We start from the raw sequence: 16270 nt of genomic DNA, 5'->3' as shown, positions 1-16270 counted from the left end.
GCCCATTATTTGCTGTTCCATCATCTCCCCATTCAACAAAAAACCTCAAACCTCTCCATTTTTTCTGTCTTTATGCTGTTTTCTTTTTATTTAGGTTCAATGTGAATTCCCCAGAGTAAGGACTGGTTTCTTATCAAACATGACACCCTCTCCCCTGAGCAAACCTGTTATATTAATTTCTGATTTTTGTTTTTACCAGTTTGAAGAACAAATGCCATCAACAACAGAGCAAAGTCATCCCTACAAAATTCCCTGCCAAGGAGATGCCTCAAACCCCAATTTGTTCCCTCCAACATCCCAAATTCCTCATTTTTGGTTGTTTTTTTTTTTTATTATTCACACAAGTGAAGTCAGCTTGGCACAGGGACTACAAAGGATAATTCCCAATTTTATCTGCAATTCCTGGCCTCGCTGGGAATTTGGGCTGAGCAGGAGGGAGGGCTGGGGGAGGGCCAGAAAACACAAAAATAAGCAGAAGACAAATTTGCTTATTAGCCACACTGAATATGAGCTCCATTAGCAAACGTGAGGGAGGGAGGAGGGATGAAAAGCAGAATTTAAGAAGCAGGAGCTGGAACAGCCTGGCTAATGTCAAGCATGAAATGCAGCCCCTGCTGTGACAATTTGAAAGGCAGAAAAAGCAGAGTTTTTTAATATTAACTATTTGATTGCTCTGTTTCAGATGCACCCAGCTGATAGCACAGCACTGCCACGTTCCCTCCAGGGGATTCTGTACCTCAAACAACGCAGAAATTCAGGCTGCATTGAAAAACTGCCTGGAGAATTTTGATTTATCTTCGCTCAGGACACACCTGAGCCATGTGGGACCATCCAATTCTTCCAAAAACGGGAAGGAAAAATAATAAAAAAAAGCTCTTCCAAGGCTGCAGCTTTGAATTTCCTTTTTTCCAAATCCCCAATGTGGGGAGGCACAGCAGGATCAGCCCCAGCACCAGGGAGGTTTCTGAAATCTGGAATTAGGAACTCGCCGAGCGTGTCCTGCCCTTGCCCAGCTCTGACTCAGAATCCCCGGGTGATATCACAAAAATCCAACCTCTCCCTGCAATTCCACATTCAGCCAGAAAATCCTGAATATTCGTGGTTTCTGCACCACTCCTACCCTGCTGCTGTTTGGGTCAGGCATTTCTTTGCATATCCTTGCATAATATGAAAATAAAATATGAAACTAAAATATAAAATAAAGAGATAAAATTAAAAATAAAAATTAAAAATAAAAATTAAATATATAAACTAAATATATAAATTAAATATATAAATTAAAAAATTAAAAAATTTAAAAATTTAAAAATTAAAAAATTTAAAAAATTTAAAAAATTTAAAAATCTAAAAATTTAAAAATTTAAAAAATTTAAAAATTTAAAAATCTAAAAAATCTAAAAATTTAAAAAATTAAATAAAATAAAATATAAATATAAGACAGAAAATAACTAAAATAAAATTAATAAAATATAAAACTGAAATATAAATATATAATTAATATAATTAATATTTAAATATATAATTATACATAAAATATATAATTAAATATAGATGATATATAAATATAATATACAAAATAAAAATTGAGCAGCAAGGAGTTGTGAAAACACAAGTTTTTGTCCCAGCTCAAACACTGTTTGCACACCTAGGGAGGATTTTCCAGATGTTTCCACACCTCAGAACTCAGAAATCCACAGGTTTAAAATAGATTAAAAAAATCAAAATGTGCAGGGTCCTTTTAGGCCTGCTCCTAAAGAGCCTTTGGAGGACACTCCATCCAAAATCAGAGATATTCTGAATATCCTCCCACATCATTTTTATGCTTTATCTCACCAAGGCCACTGAAATAACCAAAAAATGATGATTATTCCCCCAGTTACTCCCATTTCTCATGGAATTAAAGCCACAGCAGAATCCCAGGGAATTATTTAGGTCGTTCCTTCCCCCAGCGCTGGGAATTGCTCTGTGTTTGCTCAGCAGCTTGTCTGAACTGATTAAATTCTTTTTTTTTCTGCAGCAGGAACTGCAGGACGAGGCTGCAGCAGCCCCCTCTGAAAACTGCAACCCCCAAACAGCAAAATTCCCCTCAACACGTTCATTAAATCATTAATTACTCTGGGAAATAATTCCTGTGGCAGGGCAACTTCAATTTGCTTTTTTGCTAAAATTAAGGAGTGAAAAATGGGAAAAAACAGGGGCTGGATATCAAAGGTTTCACTGCATAAATGGGATGGGGATGGAAATGTTTTCTCTTGAAAAATAGGAATTCTCCACATTCCACCTCCCTCTCCCCAAGCATTTTCTTATTGCAAAAAGCCTCCAAATCGGGTGTAATTTATATATTTACACACATTTATACCCAAATTCTGGGCTCTTACAATCTCAAATTGTCACCCCCACAAAAGGGATTGTTGGTATCCTACAAAATCTGGACAATTACATTGATCACGGTAATCACAATTAATTATTAATTATTGCAAAGTTTGAATCTGGCCCTTTGGGGAGCAAGAAGTGAACACCTGTGTAAGCACAGGATTAAATATTTAGATGGATTTGCTTCTGAGATTTAGGAGAAACAAAAAATATTCAAGAATTGGATTAAATTCATCATATTAGAGCTTAAAAGTTCCATCACCAAATTCCACACCACAGCCATGGCACTTTAGCCCTGCTCCCATCCCCTACTTTGGATCATCTGGCTCCAAAAACCACAAATATTTCTATTATTGTTAAAAAAAACCAACCATCAGATGAAGCAGCAGCAGCAAAACGAGCAGATTCCTGAATATTGAACACCCCAAAAAGACAAAGCCCCTTGGGAGGTACAAGGCTGGAAATTCTCTATTTTTCAGCACAAATGAGGGGACATTTTCACTATATTCTTACACATAGAGGATAAAAATCAGACCAAAACATCCTATAAAAATAAAGCTGGTTATAAATATCCTTTTTTTTCTCTCTGTAGGCACAACAAGAATAAAATAGGCTTGTACAATTTCAAAAACCACTGTATTTTTGATGGAAACAACAGCTGGGTTTCAGTCCAAGGGCAGCTTTTCAACCCTGGGTCGTGACCAGGTTTGGGAAAACACCCAAAAATTCAGAATTTGAGGGATTTTCTGCGGAGCTGGGTGGGTGCAGCTCAGAGGGCTGCAGGATTTCTGGCCAGGCGTGACCTCTTCATTTTTTCCTGCAGAAGAGGCTCCGATCTCCCTGCCAGTTCTGGGAGGGTGTGTACGGACAGGAATTCTCATTTTTGTGTTCTCTCAAAGCAAAAGAAGGTCAGGAAACAGTGGGAGCTGCCATGAACTCAGAGGGGGAAATAAAAATGAGATGTCACTGTCAATAGATGCTGCTTCCTCAAGAACCTCTCACTGAATTCGCCTTAAAACTTTGATTTTTAGGCTGATTCAAATCCAAAATATCTCCCAAAATATTTGGAGGGACTACATCTAATATAGTTTGTGCATGTAGGATGTGTCAGCATGTTCCAAATTAACCTTGGAGGAATCTGTGTCATGGCTTTGGAACATGTAATTACAATTTCCATGATTTCCCTGTCAGCAACATCCCCTTAAACAGACATTTTGATTTAATTCAAATTAACTTTTCCAGCTACAGCAGCGGATTTGTGAGTTAAAGGAACAATGCAGAGTAATTGAAAAGCAAAGTTGTCTAAATTCACTGATAAATCTTTGAACAGGAGAAAAATAAGGGGAAAAAAAAACCCAAATTTGAACTCCTGGAGAGGCAAAAGTGAGAATGATGAGATTTTCAGGAGTGGTTTTCCTCTAACTCCACTGGAATTACAGTCAGACCTGCCCTAAATGATGATGAAAAAACAATTCTGAGACAAGAAAAACAGATGAGTTTAATCATCTGCCCAACTCCAGCACCCCAACCAAGCGAATAAAAGCAAAAGAGATTAAACAAACAGCAAAAACTGATATTGGTCAGGAATGTTTCATTCCCCATTTTTGTATTCCTAATTGAACTTTTAGTGGATCTCGTCTGCAAACAATTCTTTGGAACTGGGGTTGTGCAGTTTGCCAAGTTCTTAAGAAATAGCTGCACTTAAACTGAATTTAAGGGGTTTTTTTAAGAATTTCCTTCTTGCCCCTTTTCTTTAAGAATTTCCTTCCTGCCTCTTTTCTTTTAAGAATTTCCTTCCCTCTTTTAAGAATTTCCTTCCTGCCTCTTTTCTTTAAGAATTTCCTTCCTGCCTCTTTTCTTTTAAGAATTTCCTTCCCGCCTCTTTTCTTTTAAGAATTTCCTTCCCGCCTCTTTTCTTTTAAGAATTTCCTTCCCGCCTCTTTTCTTTTAAGAATTTCCTTCCCTCTTTTCTTTTAAGAATTTCCTTCCCTCTTTTCTTTTAAGAATTTCCTTCCCTCTTTTCTTTTAAGAATTTCCTTTCCTCTTTCTTTAAGAATTTCCTTCTTCCTTTTTTAAGAATTTCCTTCTTCCTTTTTTTAAGAATTTCCTTCCCTCTTTTTTTAAGAATTTCCTTCCCTCTTTTTTTAAGAATTTCCTTCTTCCTTTTTTTAAGAATTTCCTTCCCTCTTTTTTTAAGAATTTCCTTCCCTCTTTTTTTAAGAATTTCCTTCTTCCTTTTTTAAGAATTTCCTTCTTCCTTTTTTAAGAATTTCCTTCCTTCCTTTTTTAAGAATTTCCTTCCTTCCTTTTTTAAGAATTTCCTTCCTTCTTTTCTTTTAAGAATTTCCTTCTTCCTTTTTTAAGAATTTCCTTCTTCCTTTTTTAAGAATTTCCTTCTTCCTTTTTTAAGAATTTCCTTCTTCCTTTTTTAAGAATTTCCTTCTTCCTTTTTTAAGAATTTCCTTCCTTCTTTTCTTTTAAGAATTTCCTTCCTTCTTTTCTTTTAAGAATTTCCTTCTTCCTTTTTTAAGAATTTCCTTCCTTCCTTTTTTAAGAATTTCCTTCCTTCTTTTCTTTTAAGAATTTCCTTCCTTCTTTTAAGAATTTCCTTCTTCCTTTTTTAAGAATTTCCTTCTTCCTTTTTTAAGAATTTCCTTCTTCCTTTTTTAAGAATTTCCTTCCTCTTTTTTTAAGAATTTCCTTCCTCTTTTTTTAAGAATTTAACTCTTCTTTTTCTAAGAATTTACCTCTCTTTTTTTAAGAATTTCCTTCTTTTTAAAATAATTTCCTTTTTTTTTCCCCCAAAAATTTATTTCTTTTTTATTTTTAAAGAAAGCTTCTGCAGTGCTGCCTGCTGCAGGCCAGGATGCTCTGACATTACCCCAGATTATCAGAAAAGATTCATTTGCAGCCCTTGCAGAACTCTTAATTATCACCACATAATAGCACAATTAGAGCACAGAAAATAGACATCCAGCAAAAGATGAGGCACCTGGGTTTATTCTAAATAACACAGCCAGAAACAAGATGAAACCCTGGATATTAAGGAATTAAACAGAAATTTCTGTTCCATACAATGCAGAAGAGTTGGGGGAAATTAGGGGGAATTAATTAATTAATCCTCATGCAAAGGAATGGAAAAAAAGGGATAAATGAAGAGTAACCATGAGTATTTTCAAAAAAATAAATGTAGGATAAATTCACATTTATCTGTGTCCATTCCCCTGAACTCGTTAATTCAGACTGCCCCAAACACTCCCTACACCACAGAATCCCCTGGGCACGAGGGCAAAGCTGAATTTCCAGGAAAAAAAGATAAATTTGGTGTTTCAGGGCAGTGCCCCTGTCCTGACCTCCCTCTCCAGGGGTTTTTTTTGGGTTTTCAGGTATCCAAATAACAACGAGCAGCCAAAATCTGTCACTCCCCCCCTGGCTGAGCTGATGGACAAATGTTGATTTTACCTCCAGGACTCCCAAAAAAGTCACCCAGAAATGCCAAACCATCTCCCAATTCCCCCAGAAAAACAGGAATTAAATTCTCTTGGATATCACTTACCCTTTACTGCCTCTCTTTCTTAATTTATTCCCAAATAAAACCCAGAAATCTCAGCACAAACCTCAGAATAAACTGCAATATCCAGCTGTAAAGAGTGGGGTTTATATATATGACATAATACATGTGCAGATGTGTTTTGAGTCAGCATCATTAAGTGGAATAATCAGCTGATTCTTAATTAATTAATTTCCCCTCCCATAAGGTGAGGCACTGGAGGGGAGGCACCTGCTAAGGAGAGGGGGCAGGGTTTAGTGACTTTAAAATATTGGATTTTAGGGATTGTTGGAAGGAAAACACGACAGGAGCACAGAAAAGAGAGGGAGAATGAGCCAGAATTTCAGGAAATCAGAATTTTAGAGAGAAATTAAGGCAGGGAAATCTGCTGTTGATCATATCAAGCCCAACATCCAGGGAACTTCATTGTGGGAAAATAGAGAAAGGAGGTTTAATTATCAAAATATCCAAAGTGAAGCATCCCTGACTCCTGAAGGAGATAAAGAGCAGAGAACTCTGAAATAAATTCCTGAGCAGAGTGAGAAGTGGCCAGGTTGCACAAAGCCACTGCATCATCTTCCAGGCTGCATTTCCATGGATCTAAAATGCTATTTTAAATAGATTTTATAAACATAAATCTCATTTAGATTAGTGAGAGCAGCCTCAGAGGTAAGCAGGACCCAAGTGAAGGGAGTCTGCTGCCACAAATCTCAGTTACACCACAGAAATCTTTATTGCTGCATGTAAATTAACTCCTTAATTCAATGTTTTAATCTGTTCTGGAGCTATTTAGGGTGGATCTCCTGGTGCATCTGCATCTCCTCCTGCTTCCCTCTCCCAGGGCAGGCTGGCATGGAGATAATCCTTCAAAAATTAAAATAATCCCACTTAATTCAACCTCCTTCACAGGCAAATTTTAATTAGGGATACAGCCAGCCTATAGACAAATTGCTGAACTTGAATCCTTAAATGTTTCCAGGAGCTGTGTGGGGGATTCTTAAACCCAAACAAATCTACCTGAGCACTGGGAAAGACAAAAAAAATAAATAAAAAAGAAAAACAAAACCCTGCATCCACTCTGAGGAGGTGCTCATTAAAGGAACAGAAATAAACTTGTTTTTATAACTTGTCCCAATGCACAGCAGCAGGCACGGGAAGCAAACCAAACCTGATGGATCCCCTGAGTTTGTTTTCATAATTAACTTTTAATAAATGTAAAACACTCCACCCTCAGAGCAGAGCAGGGCTCAGGTTCCAGCAGGAAAAAAAAAAAAAAAAAGGGGTTTGTTTTAAATATTTAGATTACATTACAGCTGGGCCATTAAAATAAGCAGTGGTTTGTACTGCAGACAGGTATCAGGAGCAGCTTGGTAAAATATGTGTCAGCCTGCAAAGTCTGCAGGTTTTGGATTTATTTTTTATTATTTGTACTTACAATGGTGCTTTCTGAGGTCAGCAAGCAGAAAAGCACCACAGTGCTGGATGTTGTATAAACAGAAATAGTGTGAGTGTCCAGAAAGTTTAAATATTTCAGTGAGAAAATGGGGAAAGAAAGGAGAAATAAAGGCCAGTAGAGGCAGGCACAGACCTCAATTCAGCCTATGCCTCACTGTGCCCAAGTAATTTGCAGAGTCCAAGCCTAAATACAATTTATTTTGTATTTCCAAGCCTCAATTCAATGCTTTAATTACCCCACCATCCATAACACACCCAATTTTTTCCCAGCAGTAACAGGGATTAAACTCTTGGAGCTGGAATTCTCCCTCCCTCCAAAGAGCTGCTGATGATCCAGGTACTCAGATCTGCTCTTAATAATCCAAATTTTCAGGCTGTTTCTGCAGATTGGTTTGATTAAATCAAGCTGGGGATTTGAGGTCACTTAGGGACATCTCAGTGCTGGTTAAAGCTTGGACCCCAGGATTTTAAGGATCTTTTCCAAACTGAGCAAATGTGTAAAATAAAAGCTGGAAAAGTCACTGAGCTGCCCAGTCAGAGCCACCAGGTTCAGGTTTAGGAGCTGTCTCAAAGAACTAATAATAATTAAATATCTTCATAAAAATCTACTCAACATCTGTGGGGTTTTGAGGGGAAAAAAAAGCTTAAAAAGCTTAAAAAGCTTTCTGCTCTCACTGTGAGCCACACACTGCTCTTACACAATCCATCATTCCCCTCCAGCCAGGCAAACCTGGCCAAAAAGAGGGGAAAAAAAAACCCCTTTTTACAAGAAACCCACTTGTTGCTCCATCTGCTGCTGGCCAAAAGATATTTTCAGTAAATGTGCATTATTACTGTCAGGAAATGGGCATTTGCAAAGATCTGGATGGTAAATTGTGAGGCTGCATGAGCAGCTGAAGCCCCACCTGTGTCCAAATAATTTGTATTTTTCTCAGTCTCTGAACAGCTACTCAGGATGAGGGAACAGGGAAAATAAAATAAAATAAAAGCAGGTAAACACTGAGAGGACACAAATCCTCAGAAAAGCTGTTTTTATTATGGAACCACTTCCCTGCTCTGCTAAAAACACCCTGCTCCCTGAATAAAATCGAGGGTAAAAGAGGCAAAACGAGGATGAGGAGGAGACAGGGCAGGAGGAAATTCAAAATTCTCCACGGCTGCTTTGTGGAGATCACCCTGCTCCTCCTGCAGGGCCAAAGGTTCCAAGTTTGGGGTTCTAAACCTCAAAAAAATAAAAGTTTCCAGGTAAATCTGCCTGCCCATCCTTCAGCTCTGGATCCTGGACATCACCTTGAACTCCCTCACATCCAACCCACCCCTGCCTCCCCCCAAAGCAACTTCTGGAACTTTCCATGTGCACAGCAGCGAATTCCTGCCACAGCTTTGATCCCTGCAGAACCCTGGCCTGGTTCTGATCCAGCTCCCTCTGTGGGCATCAATCCCTGGGACAAAGCTGCAAAGATCATTTTCCTAAATTGGTATTTTTAGCACATGGCCCCTCTGCACGTTGCCCTGCCAGCTCTGTGTTTTCTACAGCAAATCAGAACCACTTGCTTTGGTTATTTTATTTTATTTTATTTTATTTTATTTTATTTTATTTTATTTTATTTTATTTTATTTTATTTTTTTATTATTTTTATTTTTTTATTTCATTTTTTCAATTTTTATTTTATTTTATTTTACTTTTTTCATCCATTTTAAATTTTATTTTATTTTATTATATTTTAATTTTTATTTTTTATTTTATTTTATTTTATTTCATTTCATTCAATTTTTATTTTATTTTACTTTTTTCATTTATTTTAAATTTTATGTTATTTTATTTCATTTTATTTCATATTTTTCCAGTTTTATTTTATTTTATTTTATTTTTTTCATTTATTTTAAATTTTATGTTATTTTATTTTATTTTATTTCATTTCATTTCATTCAATTTTTATTTTATTTTATTTTACTTTTTTCATTTATTTTAAATTTTATGTTATTTTATTTTATTGTTTTTTATTATTTTTATTATTATTTTTTTATTTTATTTTTATTTTATTATATTTTATTTCATTTTATTTCATTTTTTTCAATTTTTATTTTATTTTATTTTACTTTTTCCATTTATTTTAAATTTTATTTTATTTTATTTCACTTTTTTCATTTATTTTAAATTTTTATTTTATTTTATTTTAATTCTGTTTCAAAAAAGACAAACTCCTACCTGTAACTGACCTATCTCAGCCTCAGTCACCTGCTTGCTCAGTTTTCAAACAAGGATGGAGGGAGGGATCCCTTCATCCTCTTTAGTCTTGAGAGGATCTCCTTAAAAACACCAGCAAAAATACCTCATTAAAATCCACATTGCAATTAACGACCCCAAAAATAATTAAAAAAAAACAACCCAAAACTGCGGCCTCACAGCAGAGTCCACCAAAAAGGCCGAATTTTGCTGCATATCCCTGAGTAAGCCTGGGAAGAGTTTTCCAAGCACAAAACTCAGCCCCAAAAATTCTCCTTGCTCAGAGTTTAGAACTCTGCGGCTCCTGAGAAAAAATGCAACTTCCAGGTAGGAAAAATGAAACTTCCAGGTAGGAAAAATGAAACTTCCAGGAAGGAAAAATGCAACTTCCAGGTAGGAAAAATGAAACTTCCAGGATTTTGTCTGACATTCCTCTGCTTGCTGGACTTTTATAACAGATTTTATTCAGTGACCATGGAATTTTGTGGATTTAACACCCAACTCTACTGAGTTTTCCAAGCTGTTTGTGCCCAGTGTCCAAATTTAAATTTTAAATATCATTAAATCCCAGAATGGGTTGGGTTGGAAAAGGATTTCAAATCCCACCCAGTGCCACCCCCTGCCATGGCAGGGACACTTTCCACTGTCCCAGGGTGCTCCAGCCTGGCCTTGGACACTTCCAGGGATGGGCAAACACAGATTTTTTTTGGGAAATCAGTGCCAGGGCCTCCCCACCCTCCCAGGGAAAAATTAATTTTTTCCCAATATCCCATCTAACCCTGTCCTCTGTCACTACAAACTCTCCCAAACCATCCCTCTGAACTAAGACTCATGGATAAATAAGCAACTCCTGCTTTCATTTCTCCCCCTAAAATTATTCTGTGTGTTTTTAATAAAGCTCTTGTCTCTAAAAGCTTTCCTAATTATGAAATTATGGCACAGCAAGACATCTGTCAGTCAGGATTTGTGTTTCTAATTCCTCTCAGGGCAAGGGTGAGAACAGAGATTCTGCACTGACTCCTTCAGAAAAGACACAAAATTCTTCCCATGTCCCTCTCCTATTAAAAATGACCCTGTTCAGCTCAAAATCCTGATGTCAAATGGGATTCCTGCTGCTTTAAATCTCATTTTCTCGCCAGTTTTCAGGCAAGAACATCAATTTTTAGCTGCACCTCCAAGCGCAGTTTGCTGATACCAAAGGAATGCTCCAAAAGCCACTCCTCAGAATACTCCCTGAAGAAGAATAATCAAAGGAATCTTAGTTCACACAATGGAAAGAATGAGGATTTGAACCTCACCCAAAGGGTGGCAGGACAGACAAACTCTGCTCTTCCAGGGATGATTCCTGCCCCACTCACAGAGGGCGCACAGAAGGAATTTTTATCCAATTTTGGACAGATCCTGGCTTGAGGATGGTTCAGTTCTTCACCAAAACTCTCCTGTCACAGCATCACACCCAACACTGGAAGGGCAAAGCCTCAAACCAGGTTATTGGACAGAAAATGAAACATAAGAAAATGAAACATAAAGCCTCAAACCTGGTTGTTGTACAGAAAATGAAACACAAGAGAATCCTCCACATTCATCACTGTGTGCTCCTGGAAGTTACTGATGGTGTTTTACAAGCAAAGCTCTGGAAATACCAAATATTTAAAAGCAGACATAGGAATTCCTCTTGTAGGATCTGTCACACGGATTTATTATGAATCATTTGGATCCCACACAGCTGTCAGCGTTTCAGTCATGAGGGCCCAGGCATCACAAGTTAGAGCTTTATTTTTAGATGTATTCATTAGCTGTCATTTTTTTTTTAAATCATCAGAGAATTAACAGAGTTCTGTGTTCCTGCAGGGATGTGTGGGGCTGTAACCTGAGAATCAACCGTGTCACTGATGGGAAGTGACCTCTGAGCTTTGCCCTGAGGAAAGAACCAGTGGCTGGAATTAATTAAATCACAATGATTTAATGACACAGCTCCTCGTCTATAAAAACATACCTCAAACGTCACCTCTCCTAAATTTCACTGCTGGTGGATGCTGTCACGTTAATGAGGCTGATCCTGCAATGTCCCTGCTTGGTTTCCCATCAACCAGAATAAAAAAAGGAGCTGCAAAAACACTTCCAAGGGGTGTTCATGGCAGGGCACAGCATCTTAAAATCAGCCTCATGTCCACAGATGGAGCCAGCAGGGAGGCAGAGCAAGGGCAGGGCCATCCCTTCACCAGTTAGGGAATGAACACACAGGGGAAAGTGGCAGAGGAGAAAATTAAGGTTTAAGCAAAGCTCAGAAGGGAACGTGACACTCCCACACCTCCTGCGCCTTCCAAGGAGCAGAGACCCACAGGACACAGGGCTTTAATTCCACGACACATCCATGACCCAGCTGAATCTCTGAGAGCTGGAAACCATTCAGCACATCCCCAATTTCTGAGGGTTTGTTCCATCAGTTCGGGGTCCAGGAAAGGCCGTGCCTTAATTACAACAGCATGTGCAGAATTGCAGGGAGGCAGCTCCCCGTCTTCCCAAGGAGGCTCCAAGGCTCCAGGAAAACATTTCCCAACACAAGGAGTGCTTTTCACATTTCACAGAGAAAAAATTGAGGGGTTTAGGGACTGCCCTGTTGAGTGACCAAGCCAAATCCCAGCTTGGCACAAGGGAAGGACACCAGGACACCAAAGGGACACCAAAATGTGCCTGCAGCTCCAGCCCAACTCCACTTCCAGAACATCCAGAGCTGCTCTGGAGGAGAATTTCCAGCACATAAGGGAGAAATTAGAGTGGCACAGCTCTGTTATGGTTTGTGGCAACGGCAGCTCGAATTGACTGTTTGCAACAATTAAAAGGATGGAGCTGTGCCAGGGGAGATTCAGGTTGGATTTTGGGAAGGTTTTTCCCCCAGAGGGTGCTGGGCACTGCCCAGGCTCCCCAGGGAATGGGCACAGCCTCAAGAGCTCCAGGAGGGTTTGGACACTGCTCCCAAAGATGAACAGGGTGGGATTTTGGGGTGTCTGGACTGGATAATCCAGCTCAGGATGTTCCATGATTCCACAAAAAGTCAGTTTGCAGACGAGAGAATGAAAACAAAGCAAGCAAAGTATTTACCATTAACACTCACTAAGCCAAAATCCATCTGAATTTTCTTCTAATTTTCCCAAGTATTTCGGATTCAGAGAGGCACAAACACACAAGGAACAAGACATACAAAATAAATATAAACAAAGATGTGACTGACAGCTCAGCAGTCCCACGTGCAGAGTCACTCTGAGCTGTCTCAAGGCATGGATTGTCACCTGAGTGCTGCTGATTAAAAAGAGACAAAAATTCCAGGTCTTGATCCTCTCAGCCCTTCATCTTTCATCTTCCATCTCCAAGAATAACAGGCAAGTTTCCCCCCAATTTTCAGACCAGTAAGAAAATCCACCCTCGGATTTGTTACTAACTCAGTTTCCTGGTCAAAGACCAAAACATCCCTGCGTGTTCAGGATGCCTCAGCACAGTTTATATTTCCTAATCCTAAATCTCTGTGGCAGTGGGAATGATGCAGATGCTGCCTGAACAATCCCAACCTCCTTTAGTGAAATCAAACCACAAACACAACTTGAATTTCTGCGATGACAACAACGTGTCCCTGTCACTCGGGGGGTGAAGGAGGAAAATTCACCAACAGTCAATTTCAAAGACATTTATTTTGAAAACAAACATTTTGTACGGTTGTTCCCCCCCCCAAAAAATGTTTGCACAACTGAGAAAAACAAGAAATCAATCCACGAACCCTCCTATGGTTACAAGCCAACACTAACAACTCACCGCATCAGAAATACGTGTCAACAAACAATATCCACATTCCACCAGGGATAAAAACACAATCAGCATGAAAGGCTTCGGGTCTCGGGGATAAGAAAGAGGCTGCACAACACGTCCAAGGATGCTTGGGGTGATCCATCTCACCAAACACAAAACCTGCACCTCAACCACGGCGTTATTTTGGAGTCAGGTCCGCACGAGTTTCCCACAAACCTGCTCCCTTTTTTTTTTTTTCCTCCCTGGCAAAGCATTTAACTGTGCAAAATTGCCTTGCCAGCGACAGATGTGAGTACAAAGAGAAGTGATTTGCTACAAAAGGATTAATACATTTTGAAAGTTACTGTCTGGCAAACTGTCAAAGGGACTTTTATTGGTTTATTTTATTCTGGCTGTCGCTGAGCCCGGTGGCACGCAAGGCACAGTGGTGTGCAGGGAGCAGAACGCTGCCAAACCTGCTCCGGCCACGGAGCTGCCTCTGGTCACCACAGAGGTCATCTCAAACTCCGGCCCTGCTCTTCTCCAGCACTCAGCTGTGCCCTTGCAAGCGGGCGTTTGGCCACTGGCCATTTGTCACCTGACCATTTGTCACCTCTGTGACCACTGACCATCTGTCACCTCTGTGACCACTGACCATCTGTCATCTCTCTGACCGCTTCACTCCCGTTTGACCTTGGAGTGTCTGACACCTGCCTGACCCCAGTGGATTTGGCAGTCGCTATCTGAGCACAGCCCCTGGACCCGTCTGACCACTGACCACTGCCTGACCCATGACCAGTCCATACTGGTCTGACCACCAACATCTGACACCCATTTAATCCCATTTCACCCCCGTCTGACCACGGACTGTCCGACACCTGGCTGACCTCGAGGATTTGACAGCTGCAGTCTGAGCACAGCCCCTGGCACCGTTTGACCCCTGACCATGTCACACCCGTTTAACCACCGACCATGTCACACCCGTTTAACCACCGACCATGTCACATCCATTTGACCCCTGACCATGTCACACCCATTTGACCACTGACCATGTCACATCCATGTGACCACCGACCATGTCACATCCATTTGACCCCTGACCATGGTCACATCCATTTGACCCCTGACCATGGTCACATCCATTTGACCACTGACCATGTCACACCCGTTTAACCCCTGACCATTTCACACTCGTTTAACCCCTGAGCATTTCACACTCGTTTAACCCCTGACCATTTCACATCCATTTGACCCCTGACCATGTCACATCCATTTGACCCCTGACCATTTCACACCAGTTCGAGCACCGACCCCTTGTCCCCCACTTGACATTCACCTGACCACCGACCACTCACCACCTCTTCCACCACTGCCCATTCCCCGCCCGTTTGACCACGACCGCCTGTCACCCGTCCGACCCCCGAGGATCCAGCCCCTGGGGATCCGACCCCCGAGGATCCGAGCCCCGGGGATCCGGCCCCCGTTCCGGGCCGTGCCAGCCGCCGTCCCGGCGCTGCCCGCGGAGCCGCCCTCCCTCTCCTCACCCCGACCCTCGGCGCCCTCCCGGGCCCAGCGCCCCGCGGCCCCTCAGGCGCGCCCGCCCTGCCCGGGCGCTGCCGCGGCCTCCCCGGGCGCGGTGACAGCTGCGGCCGCCCGTCCCCGCCGCCCGGGCGCGGGCCCGGCGACACCGCGACAGCTCCGGGCGGGCCCGGGGAGCTCCGGCCGGGGGCACGGAGGGCTCCGGGGGCATCGCGGGGCGCGATCGCCGCAGCCCCGAGCCCGCGGCGGGGCCGGCCCGGCGCGCCCGCCATGTTCGCGGCGCTGCCGGTGCCGAGCGGGGCCGGCCCGGGCCGAGCCCGGCAGGTGCCCCGGGGATGCCGCGAGCCCTGCCCGGCCCCGGCGGGGACACCGCACCGAGGGCCGCGGGTGCGCCCCGAGCGCGGCCGCTCACCCGAAATCCTGGTCCATGGACTTGAAGAAGAACTTGTAGCTGTGCACGGGCCGGTTGCTGAGGACATTTTTGAAATCGGCCAGCGTGACTTTCTCTGGCGGCACGGGCAGCTTCACCAGGTACGGCGTCTCCTCCTCGTCGATGTGGTAAATGATCTTGGTCTCCGCCATGGGCGAGCGCGGCGGGGGCGGCCGGCCCGGGCCTCGGCCGGCGCTCGGCTGCGCTGTCGGCCTTGCCCACAGGAAGGGAGCTCTGGGCTCGGGCTGGCGCTCCCTGCACTGCTCTCTAGCTGCCCGACCCGGGAACGGCAGCGCGCCCGCCCCGCCCGCATCCTCCGGCCGCCCCGCCGGCCGAGCTGCGCCGCCGCCGCTGCAGCGCTGCCCGGGCCGGGCGCGGCGGGCCCGGCCTGAGGGGGAGCGCGGCGGCCCCGGGCAGCGCCCTCCGCCCGCTCCGCGCCCCCGCTCCGCGCCCGCGGCGCCCGCACACCGCCCCTGCCGGCCCGGCGGCGGCACGGCCCCAGCGCCCGCGGGGGGCGGCGGGCGGGGGACGGGGAACGGGGTGGGAGCGAGGATGGGGATGGGAATGGAGATGGGGAAAGGGAAAGGGGATGGGGATGGGGAAAGGGAAAGGGGATGGGAATGGAGATGGGGAAAGGGAAGGGGATGGGAATAAGAATGGGGATGAGGAAAGGGAAAGGGGATGGGAGTGAGGATGGGGATGAGAATGGGGATGGGGAAAGGGAAGGGAGTGGGAGTGAGGATGGGGATGGGATGGGCAAAGGGAAAGGGGATGGGAGCGAGGATGGGATGGGGAAAGGGAAATGGAATGGGAATAAGAATGAGGATGGGATGGGGGAAGGGAAAGGGAAAGGGATGGGAGTGAGGATGGGGATGAGATGGGGAAAGGGAAGGGGATGAAGAAAGGGAAGGGGATG

General features: G+C 42.9%; 1 protein-coding gene across 2 annotated transcripts in view; it reads right to left on the bottom strand.

Annotated features, from left to right (window-relative positions):
* DVL1 (dishevelled segment polarity protein 1) overlaps window positions 1-15800 on the bottom strand; it is a 79672-nt gene extending 63872 nt beyond the window's left edge. For both annotated transcript variants that reach the window (XM_063417322.1, XM_063417323.1), the window contains exon 1: window positions 15337-15800. In XM_063417322.1, coding sequence (XP_063273392.1) covers window positions 15337-15506 — 170 coding nt within the window. In that variant the 5' untranslated portion in view covers window positions 15507-15800. The remainder of the gene's footprint in view (window positions 1-15336) is intronic.
* Between the last annotated feature and the right edge of the window lie 470 nt (window positions 15801-16270).

The sequence above is a fragment of the Prinia subflava genome, chromosome 21 (genome assembly GCF_021018805.1).
Source record: "Prinia subflava isolate CZ2003 ecotype Zambia chromosome 21, Cam_Psub_1.2, whole genome shotgun sequence".
In the NCBI taxonomy this organism is placed as follows: domain Eukaryota; kingdom Metazoa; phylum Chordata; class Aves; order Passeriformes; family Cisticolidae; genus Prinia; species Prinia subflava.
The sequence above is the reverse complement of the archived record's forward strand: the minus strand, read 5'-3'. Positions and strand labels throughout refer to the sequence as shown.